Source organism: Centropristis striata, chromosome 20 (genome assembly GCF_030273125.1).
Source record: "Centropristis striata isolate RG_2023a ecotype Rhode Island chromosome 20, C.striata_1.0, whole genome shotgun sequence".
Taxonomy (NCBI): Eukaryota; Metazoa; Chordata; class Actinopteri; order Perciformes; family Serranidae; genus Centropristis; species Centropristis striata.
The window spans coordinates 22523620-22542639 of NC_081536.1; the positions used below are offsets into that span (position 1 = coordinate 22523620).

The following is a 19020-nucleotide window of genomic DNA, read 5'->3' on the forward strand; positions in this document are numbered from 1 at the left end:
TATGGAGCGACAGATATGGGCTAATTCTCTCTGATCATTTTTGAGAGAAACTGAGAAAAATGTCATTGAGATTTGATTAAATTCATTAGAGGCCAGTGATTAAAAAAAAAAAGACTGACATGTGTTCAAATAATACTGTTATGTGCAAGACAATGATATTAACATGTGAATACTAAGACATATTTTCTTAATTGCATGACAGTGTGTTTATGCAGAAGTTTCATCAAGCTTGAATTTAACTTTTGAAGGTATTAATATGAATAATATAACGTAATTTGTTGAATTGAACCATATCGAATACTTTCTATTCAGTTAAAACAACTGAACCAACTACCAGAGTCTGCAAATGTCAGATACTGCAGGTAATGTATACCCTTTCAACAAGAAAGATACTTTCTTGTACAATATTAGCTAAGATGACAACAGCAATATGTAAATGCTCTCACAGCACCGTGATAAAGCTCAAAGCACGAGATGGGAACAGAAGTAAAACCTTTACTTAACCTTTAGCAGTGAAAAGTGAATGAGGAGATGTTGGTTTTACTAAACAGTCATATTGACCACCATAACGAGTTAACCCAGTTTTGAAGACACACAGTGAAGACCTGGAGAAAACACAGCTCACTACAATGAGACTGACTGAGTCTCAGCCCCTGACGAGGCTTGTGGTGGCCGACCAACCCCCTCTGTTGGTGGTTTTCCGCTACTGCAAGACCAGGAGAGCTACAGACTGAGGGAAGAAAAGACTTAGCACAAATGTCTTTAAGCCTTTTACAGAACTCATGACAACTTGCAAAATGTTATTTAGGGGTGAGGAAACAAAAGAGTTTCATTTGGAAAGTTGAAAGTGATGATCACTCTGAAGAGAGATGTTTTCAAGCTTAAAGCTGAGACAAACAACTGAAGTGTACAAATAAACTTAAACCTAATGTTAAGATTGTCTGAACCAAAACTGAACACAATTTTTTTAAGCTTGTGACAACATTACACATATCACACTTTAGATGTGCAACTGTGCACAATATTAGTAATTGGTTGGTAATGTCAAGAGGCATAAACAAAAAAAAAGGAAATATTTGTGAGTTAGCTGTAGTCCATAAGCACCTGGATGTCTCTTACTTTTCTATTGTTGTAGTTTAACCTGTGACCACAAGCCTGGAGCCTGCTGAGGTGCCACAAGGGCCAAATCAGATGAAAGAGACCGGAGGCCATCTCTAATAGCAACTCCTAACCTTTGTACCAGTGAGTGTGAGTGTGTGTGTGTGTGTGTGTGTGTGTGTGTGTGTGTTTGTGTGTGTATCTGAGGGTATCTGTGTGTGTGTGTGTGTGAGTCACGCGGGCCCCTACGGCAGTCTCAGTACAGGGAGACGGTAGCGGGAGCCTGAGGGGCGGACACTTGACATTTCCGGCTCATCTCTAAAAGTGGGCCTTAACCTTTCCCCGCAGCTTCTCCAGACACGTTTTAGGCAGCCTCGACAATGCCTGCGTGCCACTCAAACAAACGGAAGAAAGAGATAAAAAGTCAGAAAGTCAATACCGATTATAACCACGGTCGCACCTACTATATGTGGATAAGGAGAGGCATTGTTTTTGACCTCATCAAAACATTTTGTCTCTTTAAAAAAATATGTCACTTAGAACTATTCAAAATAAGAGACTTATAAAAATATAAACATTAATCAACATTTTTTACATACAGGAACTAAACAAAACTTGTTCCTCCAGTTGTCTTTTGCCACTTTTTTTTAATGCGTCAGAGTGTGTGTGTGTGTGTTGTTTTAGAGTGGAGTGGTCTTCCTCCAGGCCTTCCCTTTCTGCTTTTTCAAGTGACGGTTGAAAGTAGCCGTCTAATTTGAGCGCTCTAATTACCTGGGATTAGAGACCAGGTGCTATTAAAGCAATTAGACACACAGCACACTCCAGTGCCGAAGACCCTGCACCCTAGCCGGCGGAAAACACATACACGCACACAAATACACACCTGCGTGACACAGCCAGTGGAAAGAAAACACATACATTAGCCAGTGGGATACACAGACTTTAGGGCTCACTCTCATACACATCCACCTATCGACAGTTAGGTGTCTTAGCCAACAGAAAACAAACAAACACAAATTAACATGCGCAATAATTTGCATACACTACATATTTCAATTAATTATATATGGAAGAGAAGTGGAGGATAGTGTGTCATTCACTTAACTTTTGGTGCTTTAAAAACCTCTGTTAAACTAAACGAAATGTGTCACTTTAAAAATGATTCTTTTCTTCCTTCCTGAAAAATGAGTTTTTAGAAGTGACGGCAGCATGACAAGCAGTGACCCCACGCTCATCACAACCTCAACTGATGTAATTTTCTCAATCGGCAGCCCAGACTGTTCCATTACGCTCTTTCCAGATAAAGGTTTACAAATGCATCTACGCACTCCAGCTCTCATATCCATCAAATATTGAACAAATACCATATCTTCTTTTACAGGAACTGGCTGCATTTCCTTAAGACACAAACACGGGAGGAGTGAAATTTTCATGAGGAACAGAAATGCACCCTGACTTATCAAACAGTTTGCTGTCTTGCCTAAAGGAAGGTGTGCGCATGTATGCATTGTGTGTGTGTGTGTGTGTGTGTGTGTTGTGTGCGTGTATGTTTGTCTTTTATCTGTCTGTGTGAATGTCACTGGATGTGTGTGTGCAACACTGACACAGCCATGTAGCTAGCTCGGCTCGAGGGTAGGATTAGCGGAGAGCATTGCCTCGGCCCACAAACATTCCATATTAAAAAATGAAAAGGCAACCTTCATTACTATCAGTGGCACATAACCTCCCCTCTTCCTCCTTCTCTGCTACTATTATACACAGCCCTAACAGCCTGGGTGAAAAATACAAGCCACTGACAAGAGATTCCATTATTCCTGATGCCTCAGTGTCAACAACATACATCCGACGGGGCAAAGAAAGAAAAAAAAAATGGAAGAAGGGAAAAAGGATGTGAGAGAGAAAGAAGGGGGGGTTAAGCTCACTACAATGCCTGAATGACAAGATAGGAAGGAAACCTGGGAATGGAAGCATCCAGGTTCCTCCTGGTGCTGGTGTCAGGAGGATTTTGGTGTCAGCAATGTGATTTTGGGGAGGGTGGGATGTGACTTGAGATCTGGAATCACGGGTAAAAGCAGATGAACCATGATATGGAAAATTAGAAAATTGTCACAGGTCGATCTTAGGACTTAAGAAAAAGAACAATTCTGCAGCGAGGTTGGAAATTGTTGCATTCAGAGTTGGGCAATATGCCAGTATCTACCGTACTTTATGAGTGCAGAACTAATCTAAAATGCTTTTAAAAGCAACTCAAAAGCGACTTAGTGCGAGCTGAACAGCACTATACTACGTGCAAATCCCTCTTCAGCAACATTATGGCGAGGATTTGCTAGAGAACATATAAGTTAAGTTTTAAACACTTGCAGCATATTTTGATTTGAAGCTTACGATATAATACATATCATGATATACTGCATGAATGCAATGCAATGTATCATGATTTTTAAATCTCTCATTACATTTTAAAATCCGACCTTTTTTTATGCAGTCAGATTAGTGGGATCTACATTTATCACGCATCCTGTAACACATCTTTTTGTGAATCTGGCTAAAAATCTTTGCATGTAAAAGTAGTTTTGAGAATCAATACAGTTTCACAAAACATAATATCACAATACCCAAGTGTATCGATATTTTCTAACAACATATGCTTTACATATTGTACATATTATTGTAATATATTGTATATTACATTAGAATGTCAAAGATGATGACAAAATAATTAAAATATATTTATCTTTGCAGGGATTTTTTTTTTAAACTTACTCATCAATTTCAGCAACCGAATAGTTGAGTTGGAAAGACGATTTAACTGTGTGGATAATTGCAAACTTTGGGGTCAGATTTTTTTTTTTAGACGGTCTACTTCTGGGGGGAAACAATGAAGATGGACAAATGTAAACAAAAGTCACACAGCATTATACACAATGAAATGACTTGTGTGTGAAGGCGATTAAAACTGGCCTTTCAGAATCATAAAAAAGATACAAGTGAAATGCTTTAAGTGGCAGCTTTGTCTCTCCCTGTGGGGCAAAACGCTTCAATGGAAACTTAACTGGCCTCAACCCAATGACATAAACCCACGACTCTGTGGAGAGAAAAGAGCTTCCGTGTCTCTCCAATCTCACTTTCATGGCTTCAAAGCAGTGTCAGAGAGTGTCAGATTTGAGGAGGTGTTGAATCTCATACTCTTTAAAACTTGTAATCCGCTCAAGGAGCCTACGGCAAAAAGAAGAAGTCCATAGACACACACACACATTGCAAAGCACACATAAACACACAGAACAGACAGACTTGAAATGACAACAGGATCTACAGTAGAAAGGCTCACATACTGTATATGCATACACACTCAAATTCTAATATACTGATACTGAATTGAAAGCAGACAGTACAAAAACTTGCAGACATATTGTTTGGATAGACAGTTTAGAAAAGGTAGGCAAACAAAAAAACACTCAGCTCTTATCCAAGATGTACACACACACTTGAAAACATTAATACCTGTTCACATTTAAGAGGATAAAGGTTAGTGCACTTAAGTGGCCTGTCCATCGTGCTCCTGAAAGCTCTCATCTGATTGGCTGAGCTCCAACTACGAATACGCTCAATTACTTAATTGCACCTTCAATCAAAACAAGCAATTTGTTTAATCTGGGCTTTCTGCGTCCGACGTGTTCACATTAGAAAAAGACAGAGCGAGAAAGAAGAGTGATCGCCTCGCGTCATCTTACCCATGAAATTATGCTTTGGATTTCAAAACGTTGCCTGCATGAGAGCGGAGGGGAGGGAGCAAAGTCCAATCAAAAGTTCAATTATGTAAATGGAGATGTGGAGTGGATGGAACAATAGGGGAAAGGGGGGGAGCACAAAAGGCAGGAACAGGAGAGGGGAACGAATGTAGCGTGAAAAATAATACACATTAACATACAAAGGATATATCGCATTACTGTTGTAATCACACCGAGGAGGGGCTCCTTCCAAAGAGAGCCGTGAGAGAAAGTGTGTGTGCACGTATGTGTGACTGTGCATGTAGACACTGTTTAGTTAAGTCAGGCATTATGTGTGTGAACAGGTGGAGAGAGAATGATAACCCTTTACACCTGAGAGCTCGCAGGAAGGTTCAACATACTGCTACTGTTGAGCAAGGCACTCGGTTGCTCTGCCACCTCACCAGAAAATATTGGGAACATTTGTTCCACAATTTTTTAACAAATCTTCACACCATGGGTTTGTGTAATATCACTAAATATGTAAATACATTCATCATGTTGATGATGGGGGGTTGCTAGTGATTCACTCGAAGCAGATATGCTTCCCATCTAGCAGTGAACCTGCAGGCCAAGACAGAGGGCCTTTCGGCAGTTGGCTACTGAGATGTAAAATGCAAAAATCAGGAAAAGCGGTTTCCTTTTCCAGGACCATTTTGCTTCCAAGGCCTATTCTGCTCCAAAGGCATAACCATGCAAAGCAGCAAAAAAAAAGATGCAGAACAGGAGAGGACAGACAAGTCTTTGAAATTGAAATAAAAACCATTCAATGAAAAAAAAAAAACACATCATGAAATAACACAGTTTGGAGGAGGCAGCAGACAAAGGAGTGACTGTGCCAGCTTGCAGTGTGCCCACCCGCCCGCTTGCACGGCTAACGTGTAACACAGGGGCATAATGCGGTGTAAGCGCTGGCTTTAGCTTGTCATGGAAACGGCAGTAGCATTACCCACACTCACGCCTCTGCAAATTAGCTTTGGCTGGGGAGAAAAAGACACGCAGGGTGGGGAGGTTTGGGATTGAGTGTGTGTATCTGTGTGTGTGCGGTAAGTAAATGGGTGGGGGTCGATGGTAAAAAAGCTCAAATCTAGGGACAAAATAAGACAACATCACTGATGGTAAAAATGTTCAAGACTACCCTTCCTGACTCCTTCTCCGGTATTTCTCTCCTTTGGGCTACACAGATCCAGCAGGAGAGATTACAAACTCCTTCTGGGCCAGTCGCTTCTTCTCCTCATCCACTACTCACAACATGAGGTCTCAACTACATTTTTTAAAAGTGCCATTGTCAACAGTTCAGAGTGAGAGTTCAAAGCCTCACTTGCCTCTTCCTGCACTTCTTTTTTATGGCAACACCATCAGTCAGTCTTTGCTACTGTGTCACACTCCACCTAACTGGTATTCATGATATGCAGCAATACATATGAAGTTTTTATGCATATTATAAATAAATATACAGATATTAAGAAAAAGGCTTGACATTTAAGTTTTGATGTTGATGCATAACACACTTCCGAAAAAAGTTCTTGAAAAGAGACAAACAGCAACTCCGCACCTGAGGTGATGCAGATGCCTTTTCTGGACCACCAAGAAAAAGACCAGCTTACACAAAAGTTGGAGTTCCCCATATTCTGATATTTATGGTAAACGCACTGAAATGGCCAACGATATGCATGAGACTATGTCCGATATTCACTGATGAATGCATGAATGGAAATGAGATTAACACAGTTGACTGAGGGTGAAATACTACACTTGGTTAGTAACTTGCATGCAAAACAGTGACTGTGTCTGATCCACTGTTAGGTCCAATTAGCTTTTTTTTGCAAATTTCACAGTGAGGAAATATACATCAACTGATAAAGAAGAGGTTGAAGAACAGAAATGCCAAAGATATCTTTCGCTATTATGCCCAAAAAGTACTGACAGAGATTGCTTTAAACTTTCGGATAGGAACACTCTTGGCCTTACAATTCCAGTATTTGTCGCAATTATTTTTTATAGAGCTGCCACATTTCAAATGATATGTTTATGTATATATAAAGCTGTTGTTAACTCTGACTGTTGCATGCTTTCATGAAATATGCATTTCAATCATGAATATGCATCTCTAATATGTGAATTTTAAAACCTGCATTTTAAAGAACCCAGAAAAGGAGTCGAAAGACCACCCATGTCCTCACGTCCTCATCTTCCTCAGATAAATAAATAAGCTTTGAGAAATGAGAGAGCAGGATGAAGAGAAAGAGGGGGCGGCTCTTATAAATCTATAACGTATTAATCTCCTTTAACTGCCATCTTCAACAAACAAATTAGTGGTGCAATGGATTCAGAGATCAGCTGTGCTGATAACACTGCCATTTATCAATTAATCTAAGCCTGGGCAGGGAAAACTCATTAAGGGGGCCACTTTAGGAATTATGTTCTGCAGGTAAAGAGGCTGACTGAGTGCGTGTGTGTATGAGATGTGTGTGTGTGTGTGTGTGTGTGTGTGTAAGGGGGTCTTGACACAGCAGTTGTGCAACCCCCCCACTACAGGCTGCCATTGTCCGGCGCAGCGTGGGCTCTAAAGTGATGAGAGGGGTGATAGCATAGCCAATTAAAATGAACATAATTACAAAGTCACCCCTTTGACTCCTGATCAGAATACACATGCATCCACACACACACACACACACACACACACACACACACACACAGAGGAAGGGTGTGGTGGAGGAAAATGCCACACAGGCAGAGAAAGAGAGGGAGGAGTATGACAAGAGCATCCGGAAAGAGTGGCAGGAGGAATCGATAAAGAAAGTAAAGAGACAAAGAGAAGGAAAAGAACATGTGAATACCTGAGAATCTTTAGTTTATACTGTGCCACTGATACTTAACAGTTGGTTATAAAATTTGGTGGATAATGTTGTCCTGTTGCACACATTGTCATCAACATATCTGATGTGTTGACCACTTTTGATCAATGTCTCATGCACAACCATTCCTAATATATTGTCATGCACTAAACTGAGGGACAAATAAAAAACTTTGGCCTTCTGATGATGCCAAATGAAAGTTAGGGGATCACCAAAGATGTTCAGATTCTTTCTCCCATAGTTATTCACTGTTAATTAGTATTGGACCAACAGAATGACCAACCAATGAACAGATTAGCCATTTCTACAACAATTATTAGCTTAGCAAAATATTTAAACACATACTACTGTGCTTTGTTTGACCTCTTTTTAATGTCAGATGAATAAAAATGGGAGTCAGCCTTGAATTCAAAGTGGTAGCTAACCACCTTTAGCTACTAACTGGGGTACTAAAAGGCGCTTTCAGTGGTCTGGTCTGAGTCAGATGGTGACTTGGAGCTTTTTCAGCTTGGTTTGGTTTCTTTTCACACAAAGAAAAATTTAAGTGACCCGAAATTGCATCACTAAAAAACTCCATGAGAACTTTCACTTAGACCCAAGATGTGTAAAGGAGAAAAGTAAATACAGGAAGAAGGAGCTGTGGTCTGGACTTTGCCACTGGACTTTGGTGCATAGTTCTGTGAGAGAAACATAGCTATGCTGTTCTGCATCTAGCTGCTACATTTTGCATGCTTTGCAGAATGTAAAGCACACCTGGATACAGGAGTCGTTTAGCTCAATCTTGCAGAGTACACCTGGTAGTTTGGTTGGATATAACTGTGATAATTAAAAATCCAATCCAAACCAAGACCTTCTTGATCTGTTTGTTGAGTGTGATTGTTGTGTTCACACCTGCCCACAAAAAACACACCAACGTCGCAACCACTCCAGGGTTCAATTCAACCAAACTAAACAAGTGTGCAGACCAACTGTACCTTCTGATTATCACCAAGACAAGACCCATGATCAAATCTTGAGCTCCAACGAGGATGCTCAATTAAAAGCCAAGAGAATGATCCCACTCAGTGATCGACGAGTTAAACAGTGAACCTGCCACTTAGTATTTCCTATAGCACATAAGAGCACACACCTGCATACCATAACAGCCCAAAAGAGGGGGTGCTGGAGGGCTTTATAAAGAGGCAATTAAAGCCTTATCATTTCTTCACTCGCTCTCCTTTCCTCAAACAGAGTGCGCACACAGACACACACATCGTTTAAACACACGCACACAATTTGAAAGACAAATCACTCAGACTAATTCATAAGGTACTTCTAAGGTCCTTTTTAAATTACGGAGAACGGTTGGTTTAATTCAATTAAAATGTAGCAGGGGCCACTTAAGGATGACAGAAGTAAGGTATGGCATGACTAAGTGAGCGCGATTTTCAAGAATGTGCGGGGGGTCTTAGACCTTCTCAGGGTCGAAGCAGTTTTCAAGTGCATGGACTTCTATCTCCTCACCCGAAGCCCCCTTAAACCTCACCCCAAAACCATGGATCTTTCTGGGTTTAAGCCCACACACACCTGGAGGACCAAGGCAGATTAAGACCAGATTAAGATAAAGTTACCCCTTCTTCGGCCGCTATGTCATTCAAACCCCTGGCCTCTTTGGCCACTGGATAGAAGGACACACAAGACAAAAAGGTTTGGTTCATTCATATATACACACACAGAGGCACGCACACACAAAAGACTTTCTGGTCATCCTCATAAGCCCTATTAGTCTGCTATAGAGCCTCTCATAGCAGACATCAATCACGGAGGGATTAGTCAATTCCCTCTCTAAATGAGTGGCGAGGGAAACCTCCCTTCAACTCTAAAGAAGGTCTCTCTCTTTCAGAGATTACACAGCGATTTGTTTTCATTTTGTTCCATCTTCATCGTTTTCTGTTTGACTTGCTTTTCATTTCTCTCTCTCTTGCTCTGCGTCTCCCTCGTTCTCTCCTGCTTGCAGCTTGTGAGGTAATCCTTGGCAGATAAAACTAAGGAGGACTTACCAAAGGCAGATTACAAGCGGCGCTTTGCGGAAGGCCCTTTTACACCAGTCGGCGCGGGTATTGAGGAGAGTGAGCTCTTCGCAGTGCTTAACTTGTGAACTCGACATGCACCCAACAGAGGAAGAGGTGGAAAAATGATAGCCGCATTACAGTAACTGGATCAAAATATATCCCTCACAACACACACAAGATTGCACATTAGTACACACGACACACATGCTTCTTCTTTCGTGGCAACCGTGGATAAAATTGAATTCAGAAAAGTCCCTGAATACATATTAATGATAGATTTCTGTTTATCGTGTTAAAATTAAATCAAAGTCTGTCCTGTGAGACTTCAGGATAAACATCAATTCCTATCTTAGGTCCGAGAGGGGATCAACTCCTCTTTTTGCAAAGTCTTCAAAACAACTTTTCATCTTTCTCTCAGAGTTAGTTGATAGTTTAACGATTCAGGTATCACTTGGCCATTTCCACTTCATATCTACTAAACAGGAAAACCTAAAACTTACCCTTACACAACCTGACCCAGAAGATTACCTTATCTAAACATCCCCTTAAACTTTTTTCATTCAGTAGTCAGTAATATCTCATACCTTTCTGCTAAACTTGATGACAGCGATGCCCTGCAGCATGAAACAACAACAGGAAGCCCAATGATTGGACCTTAACTGCATGTCAGGAGAAACTGGGTCTCCTCTCTCCCACAAGATCCAATAACAGACCATTCAGGGACTGCAAATAAGAGTTGGGTTGGGGTCCACACTGGGAAAAAGCAGACATTGAGAGGTACTGACTTAGCTTTACTCCTCTTAAGGATTATTCTCCTAATATTACAAAGCTTATGGAAAGGCCAATGTGGCCAAGGGGAGCCTGTGATCTCAGAAACGGACTGCTATGTTTCCCTGCTTGCACTGATTTTGGGTTCTAAAATGTAGTAGACACAGCTCTCCTCTGACACTTTACTTCAACCCAACAATATATAGTTGCTATACAAATCACACTGGTCATCTTATATGTACTTTTAACTTTTTTACTATAACCATTAAAATATGTAACATTTGTGCATTAAAATGTCTTAAACTGGTCATTGGTTGGGTTGGGATATGTACTTACATTATCCCAAATGTTTAAAAAAATGCTCAACGCGAAATAAATCTCATAAGTTAGCAAGTTAATGTTATGTTATATTACCTGCAGGTGTTTCATTATAATGAAACATTACGAGACTAAATGCACCATGAATAAAACATTAATATATTAACTCCTCTTAAACGGTCATGTCAGATAGATTTTCACGCCACTTCTTCTTCTTTTGTTAATGTCTTTATTGAAAGACGCCTAGAGAGAGAATGTTGCCCTAATAATGCACCATAAGCGCAAAAAATGTCTATATTCATCATTCCTTCACTTATTCCTTTACCAATGTGAGCAGATTTTTAGCTTGTGATGGTGTTCTTTTTTAAAGTCAATTTTGTCGTGACAAAAATGCTTCAAAATACATGATTATATATAGGATTAATTCATTGTGCATTTTTTCTTTTAATGTAGATGAGACACAGAGTTGGTAAGAACCTCTGCTCTATCATACGACACATCATTTTCAAATTTCCAAATCCTGAAAGGTATTACGTATTTGAAAGTTACATGTAAAGTGTATTTAACCACTGTTGAAAACCATAAAGCTGAAATACTTTCTTTATGTACTACACCTTAGACTTGTTTAAGGTATGCGAAAGTTATCAGAGAAGATGGAATAACTTTGGGCCGGATATGATGATAACAAGACGAGAGACCTTGGACTGGGCAAAGATCAGAGGACCAGAGATGACTGTCCTTGTCTCTTGGGCTCCCCTCCGTCCTCCAAAAACATTCCCTCAGTCGTCACGTCAACCTCAGTAACACTTTGCTGTGCGGATGTGGTCCTCTCCTGCCACGAACCCCGGTGAAAGCTAATTAAGAAATATCGCAGCCTTCTGCGAACTCAATTAAATAATGTTAATTTATTCTAATTTCAATTTGGAGGTAGTCTGAACTGAAGGAGGGGGCTGTGAAAACAAAGTCTGGGAGAGGAAGGAGAGCTCTGGCCTCTGCCTCCCCCCCGGCACAGGAGCTCCCACAACCTGCAAAACTCCATTTAATTTGAACCCTTTGATTAACATAAGTAATCACACAAGCCCTTCAACTGAAGGGGAGAAAGAAAACATACCTCTAGTGTTGGTTCACTTTCTCATCTCTGGAATGAATGAGTGTGTAAAAAGGGAAAGTGGTAAAGACATCTTATTTGATTATGGTAGTTTGTTACCTTAGTGAGATCTACAAATTACAAGAAATAGCTAAAAAAGTTTACCCAAACGATTTTGCTTATTAGTAGTAACCTCTATTTTATTCAGTTCTAGGATCTACATGTATTGTCAGACCAACTAAAACTTCAAGCTGAAGACGGCTTACTCTTTCTTCGAGTAAATATTAAGATAATATAGAACTTTTTTGTCCAAACTTTTGCTCTCAGACATATGCCAGCTTCCAACTTTTCTTTATATGAAAATAAGGCAAATAATTCATGAAGCGGAAACTTGATAAAAATCCAAAGATCAGAGCATCTAAGTGTAGAGCGGTCTGACTGCGGAATAGAGATGGAGATGAAACAAAAAGGAGGAGCAGGGGATCACTGAATTACTGGGAGGGGTGAAATCAGCCCCGGGGAAAAGAGATGGACTGAATCAGACCAGACAGAGCTCACAACCCGCCCAACAGGAACTCCCTCTGTTCATTTACATTAATCCCACAGACGTTTCCATCCTTCCAGCTCCTTCACAGATGCTAAACTTAAACTTGTCGCCTTTGAGGATCTATATCTCCTAGACAGGAGAATGGGCAGATACACTGGCATGAAAGACATGAAGCATCTAATGAGAGACTGCACCACTTTCACCAACTGGAAGACAGATTTTAGATATTAACAAAACAACTAAAAATAATAAACATACCGTATGTATATTCAAAGATGATAGGGGCATTTGTCAATACTCAAAGGTGAAATCGTCAAGGTTTAAGATCTGCATCACCTTCTCTTTACAATAACCACTAGAGAGTTATCCAGAGCAAGGCATTTAATCTTTGGTTGAGCTGCTAACTGGTCAACTGTCGGGCTTTATGGTTTGTGTATTTGTACCAAACCATCACGGTACTGGGCTCATGGTTCAGTGAACAAAGCCGGCAAAAGTAGGCAGAATACATGGTATGTAGATTGAGTTACCTCATGCTGAACCAAAGTTCACAAGTGCAAGATATGCCCAGAAACTTTTACCCGTATGCAGTAAGCAATATGTACTGAGGTTAGTACAACAAACTGACTAGCTTACAAGTCAGTCACACTATGGCGAGCTCGTATGACATGCCAGAGCTGAAGACCCGCCTGCGGGTTCCTTGTCCCCTACAACTGCACAGAGAGAGGGGGTTGTGTTTAAGACGAGGAAGGTGTGTCAGTGCTGCTCCACTGTTGTAGGGGATGTGAATGGAACCACATCCAACATTCAATGGCATCACCCAGATGTGTGAATCACTGGGATGGTAAGTGTTTGGGTAGTATGAATTTTTACATATATAAGGTGGAATTAACTGTAACATCCTAATGCACAAGCTTTATATTGTATTACTCTATTTATTTTGTATTTTCAGTTTCAAAGCATAAGAGATGCTTTTATAGCCTATTGTGACTGTTTCTTCAGTGTTCGAACAGTGTTATACACAAGAGTTAGAATGTTCCTTATTTTTATAACGAAAATAGTTTAGCAAAGTTGCCAGTGGAAAATGTTGCCTCAGTCCACAGGAGGAAGACTGTCTTTCTTTGAGACTTGCATTACTGTTTGATCAAAATAAATGAAAAAGACACAGATCCTAGTGCATTTGTTAGGTTATTTACCACTGAACTGAACTCACAACGAACTGTGACTCATAAACTGAGATATGAACCAAACTGTGAATTTTGTGTAATGATAGATCCCTAATAGATGATTATTCAAAGAACGCATTTAAGCCAGACTGTGCTGTCTTAAACATCAGGAGATGAGCTCACACTGAGAACAACTGCACCTACCATCATCTGTTGTTAGAAGGAAAACAACAACAGGAGAACCAAATATTTTTTTATTTATTTTTTTTAAACAAGCAACTGTATGTTAAGTTTCCTGGACATAGTGGAGAAGAAAACAAAATGCTTCTGGAAACTCCATAAATGCTGCAGGTTGTAGATCTACATTTACATCTGTAGACTCTGCATGCTTAATGTAAATTTGCCAAGCATTGGTTTCACAAGTCCCCCAGGAATGTGTGAAGAGGAAACACCCCAACAACTGGTAACCCACATGTTTCAATAAATGCATTTGAATTGTTCAGTATTGCCATCCTTCGCTGTCCATAAATTTGCTAGTGCTGAACGTATGTTCCGCGGGCAGAAATCCAGAGCGTTGAGCTCTTGTTAGAGCTTAATGTAAATCCAATCCATATGTGTAATACCTGTGTATAGAGTAAGTGGGTGCATACCATATGTCCTGTAGATGTCCCGATTCTTCACAGGCTGGCATTGAAGTGGGCGGTTTTAATGAAATGACAAGGAGGATAAAACTACATCTAAAAGATAAAGTTTAATGCTAAATCTCCTGATGAATTCCTACATGACAAGGGAACGAGAGTTTAGCTAAGCCCAAACTATTCATTGATAGTATATAATATATACACACATATATTTTACTGGCTCACATCATAATATCTCCATGATACATATTCCCTTCCCACATATTTCCTCTCTGCTTCTGTACATTGTTCTTATCTTGAAAGAAAACTACACATCTTTCATGCTAGAGCTATTTTTCTTTAAATTCCTATCTTTTCAATGTAAGTCTACGATCGTGGGAATATTGCTTAAACACTAAGGCTCAGACGCTTACAGTCTTTACTATTTGTAAGGTATAACTGTTGTGATCAGGCAGTTAAAGCTTATGTTACCTTTGCACTGGATAAATTTGTAAAATCGAAATGGAATTCAATGCTAAGAGGACATGCTAATCTCCTCTAGGTTAGCAAAGACAAGATTTAATTTAACAAAACATGTATGAGACATTTCATACCCTTTAGGGCAGGTTGTAAATGCATAACTGAGTATGGGGGCTTTCAATATATCAATTTCTATTCACATTCTGAGATTAGGCCTAGTTGTCTGCGTGTGTGTGTGTGTTTATCTTGGTCCTACATACCAATTGCCAACATGAATAGTTGGTATAAATAAATATAAATGGGGAATACACACCTTGAAACCTCTAATAAGAAAGGAGGTAGAGGTTAGCTGTGTTTTGGGGGAAGGTTAAAACTGCCCCGGTACATACTCACTGAACTGAGCCTTAGGCGTGCTAGAAACTATAAGAACAGATACATACATACATGCGAGCACAAGAAGCACACATCTATACTCTGCACACGTTCATAGTGTGATGATGTGTTGGTTTCGTCTTGGCCTCTCATAGTGGGAATGTCTCCTCTTAATCCTCTCTGACTTCATACATTCAAAGGTCATCTCACACCCTACACATGGCTGAGGCGTGTGTGTGTTTGTGTGTCATAATGCTTGGTGTGAATAAGAAAGAGAAACCTATTCACACTCACTGTATATGTCAACAAACCCTGTAGGCCTATCCTTGTTTACTGTGAACATCCTATCTCTCCTTCTGCTATTCCCTGGCCATCTTCCTTCTCTTCCCCCCACTGTTCTCCTTTCCTCTACCCTTCACTATCTTCCACCTATTCTCCTTCGCTGCACCCCCTTCTCTTCACTCCTTCACCCACAATTCATTCTTTGCGTCCCCCCCTCCCTCCTCCCCAAGCTCCAGAGGCAGGGGCATCTCTTGGCGAAGTGTGGCCCACCACAGGCCACTGGCTTTGGGTAATTAAAGTGGTTTAGGCCCCCTCACCCACGGTCACAGGCAACTGCAGCTGGGTGATAAAGGCACTGTGCCATAATTACATGGACGGCCAGCATCACCGCCCAGCTACACTAAAACAGTCAGCTAGCCAGCTGCATGTGGAGGAGGGACCTGTGTGTGTCTGTGTGTGTATAAGTAACTGTATAGAGTGTGTTTGCATGTGAGTGTGTGGGTGTGTGTGTGCGCACAGGGGGTCAACACCCCCTTGTGATCGCTCTGCTGTAGTTAAGCCCCCTGTGTTTAAGCCCCACATAGGCTCATTGAGCCCCTACACACACACACTCATTTTTAACCCCCACCCATCCCCACACACCCCCAGCCAATCATTCCCCACCAGTGGTCTGACTCCTGCCGTGAGTGTGTGTGACCATCAGCCATTTAATTAGACCCAGCCATGATTTACCTAATTTAAATAAATAAATAAACATACGAAAACACCCCAATAAACAAATACCTATATTCAAATGAGGAGCTGGGGAGTTTCATGAGCATAAAGAATGGGGCAGAAGATGGGATTGTGCAAGCGGAAAAAAAGCTAATGTAAGGACCACTGGATGTGGACACACAAGCGCAAACACACATACACGTACAGAATGCTTCAAGTCACTTACTTATTATAGCACGTGCTACAAAGAAGGAGTCAGAACGAAGAATAAGTGAGAAGTCAGAAGACTTACCCAGAGCTGTGGATTTCTGGGATTTTAGTGTTAAGTAACAGAATGCATCAAATTTAGAAAGAGTCTGTTACAAAAACATTTCCTAGTTGTAGTAACATTTGATGTCTTGTCTTTGTACTGTATTCAGTTGAATAAGTGCAGATCATTGCATTCTGTTTTTATTTTATTTTTTCCACAGCGTCCCAATCGGGGTTGTAATTAAAAACATGGTCATCTAACAAACATTTCTGAAGGGTAGAGGGTAAGTTATAAATCCTTCTTTATAAGTCTATGTGATAGTGAATTCACAAAGTTGTTCAAATTTCACTGTGGATTCCAGAGGATCTCTTTTAGAGAACAATTAATGTTTAAAGCATTTAACTTGGCCCATTGTTCAACTATTAATCGTCAATTTAGGACGGGGTATCAAACATCAATGTTTTTTTGGCACCAAACAATTTGTGTCAATAGTGGCGAGTGTCAATAAAGAGATGGAGGTTTCTTATAGCATTATTAAGTTAGTTAATAAAAGGATTAAAGTTAATTTCCTCAAACATCCCAACTTACTACACAAGGACTAGACTGCAACAAAGTGCTGAGACTGCAAGACTGCATTTTATTTTAGCGCTTTTCAAATGTTTTTGTTATCATATGCATCTGTGTGCCTGTCTTGGGGATTTATTAGATTCAAGTGAAGCCGGTTTACCTTGGGGGAAGAGGAGGCCAGCTCTCTCACTGCTGCGACTGGGCTGGGCCCGACTGGCAGGGCTCTCTCTCTGTCTGGGCCAGCGCTGGGTTTGGGAGCTGGCGGACTGGGGCCGAGGCCAGGGCTGGAACTTGGGGGTGGGGGAGCCCTTCTTTTCTGGCCGCTGCCAACATCCAGGGAGGGGCTGCCAGCGGGGGGCTGCACAGGGCTCGATGTCCTTGGCTCGTAGAATGGGTTAGATCTGAGAAAGGAAGGAAGCAGACAAGAGCAAGATAAGACAAAAAAGCTGTCAGAAAGTGCATGCTTCTTACACAGACTGCAATATTTCTTTTTAATTAAAGTTATGGTAATGTGCACACATAGGAGTGTGAAATTATTAGGATTAATTCAACCTTTTGCCTTAACGACCAACAGTGTTTGTTAACAATTCAACTAAACTGTCGAAATATACCAAAAAATGTCATGCAGATTTATATATAACAAAACAAACAGAGAAGTGAATCAGCAGAGGCCCCACGATACAATTTTATCCTGATACTTGAGTCACGATATGATATTATTGCGAATTTAAGCATTTTGCAATATTGTGAGTATTGTGATAAGAATTGTTTTTCCAAATAAGAAAAAATTCTCAGTCTCTTCATCTCGCTTCAGTCCAGTATTATATATATATATATATATATATATGACAAGAACGTGAGATGTTTGAGTATTAAAACATTATTATAAATATTCCTATTAATAATATTTTGATCATCAGCACTATTTAAACTCCTATTTTGCTCTAACTGACCATTGTTAATTAAACATGAGGAAATTGGAACATGGAAATGAGAGTTTGGTGCATAACAATGACCAACACACATAAGTGGTAAGGTAATAGAAGACGCAGGTGCACTGAGGTCAGGCCTGCATGACCTCATATCCTTACTACCTAAGGTGGACTACTGACAGACAGACAGGCATGAGCACAACGACATACACACACACACACACACACTCAAGCATGCACTAAAGACACACACACACACAGGCACTCTTACACACATACCAGAGTGTTATCAATATACAGGCATGCTTGTGGCACTGAAAGCAGGGGCACGGCCTTGAGACAATCACTCAACATGCAACAAGCTACCCTAAACAAACAAGAGAATTGGATGGAGTGGGTTGGAGGGGGTGAGAGCGAGAGTGAGAAAGAAAAAAAGCTGATTGACTAGGTATCTGTCTGAAAGAGAAGGTTAGAGCTACTTGGTGTCTTTCTTACTGCAGAGCGATACGGAGAGGGAAAAAAAAGAAGGGAAGTGAAGAAAAGAAAGGCAGGCAGGCCTATAGAGCAGCTTTAACAGACCAGCACTGGCTAAAAGACATGTGAAAGGGCTCCAGTCAAAACACTGTGCTGCCCTCTTGAACTTTCTATTCTGCCGAGAACTGCTCCTGGTGCAAGAGACGAAGCAAAAGAAACATGCCAGTCAATAACCTGTCTGTCTTTATACAGCAGAGAAGACTAAAACATATGGGTAACTGTGTGACAGCTTCGCTCAACAGCCAAAACCTACTAGTTTACATTTACAATTTAGGCACGGCCACTTGTCTGCAGAGGTCGTCTGTGCAGAAAGAGCCGCAGAGAAAGATATTTTTGTTTCTTAGTCACTTGCACTTACAACCACACAAACTTGCTGAGGTAGTAAGACCCCTTCTGTGACAGCATGGTTCCTTTTACTCTCATGCCATACTTTTTCAAAGCTCAGATGTGACAACCAGTTCTGCTGTCACTGATTGACCGATTGATTATGCTTTTTTAGATAGGAGTTTGTCATATAGTAATGTTATATTCAATCATGTAAAATATTACATAATATACATAATAATACATAAAAAGTATCTGGGAACTCGTCACTGAACTTAACTGGCAGTG

General features: G+C 40.5%; 1 protein-coding gene across 2 annotated transcripts in view; it reads right to left on the reverse strand.

Annotated features, from left to right (window-relative positions):
- The window catches only part of ehbp1 (EH domain binding protein 1), a 152217-nt gene that overhangs the window by 83425 nt on the left and 49772 nt on the right, over positions 1-19020 (reverse strand). For both annotated transcript variants that reach the window (XM_059358968.1, XM_059358967.1), the window contains one exon: positions 17103-17343. In XM_059358968.1, coding sequence (XP_059214951.1) covers positions 17103-17343 — 241 coding nt within the window. The remainder of the gene's footprint in view (positions 1-17102; positions 17344-19020) is intronic.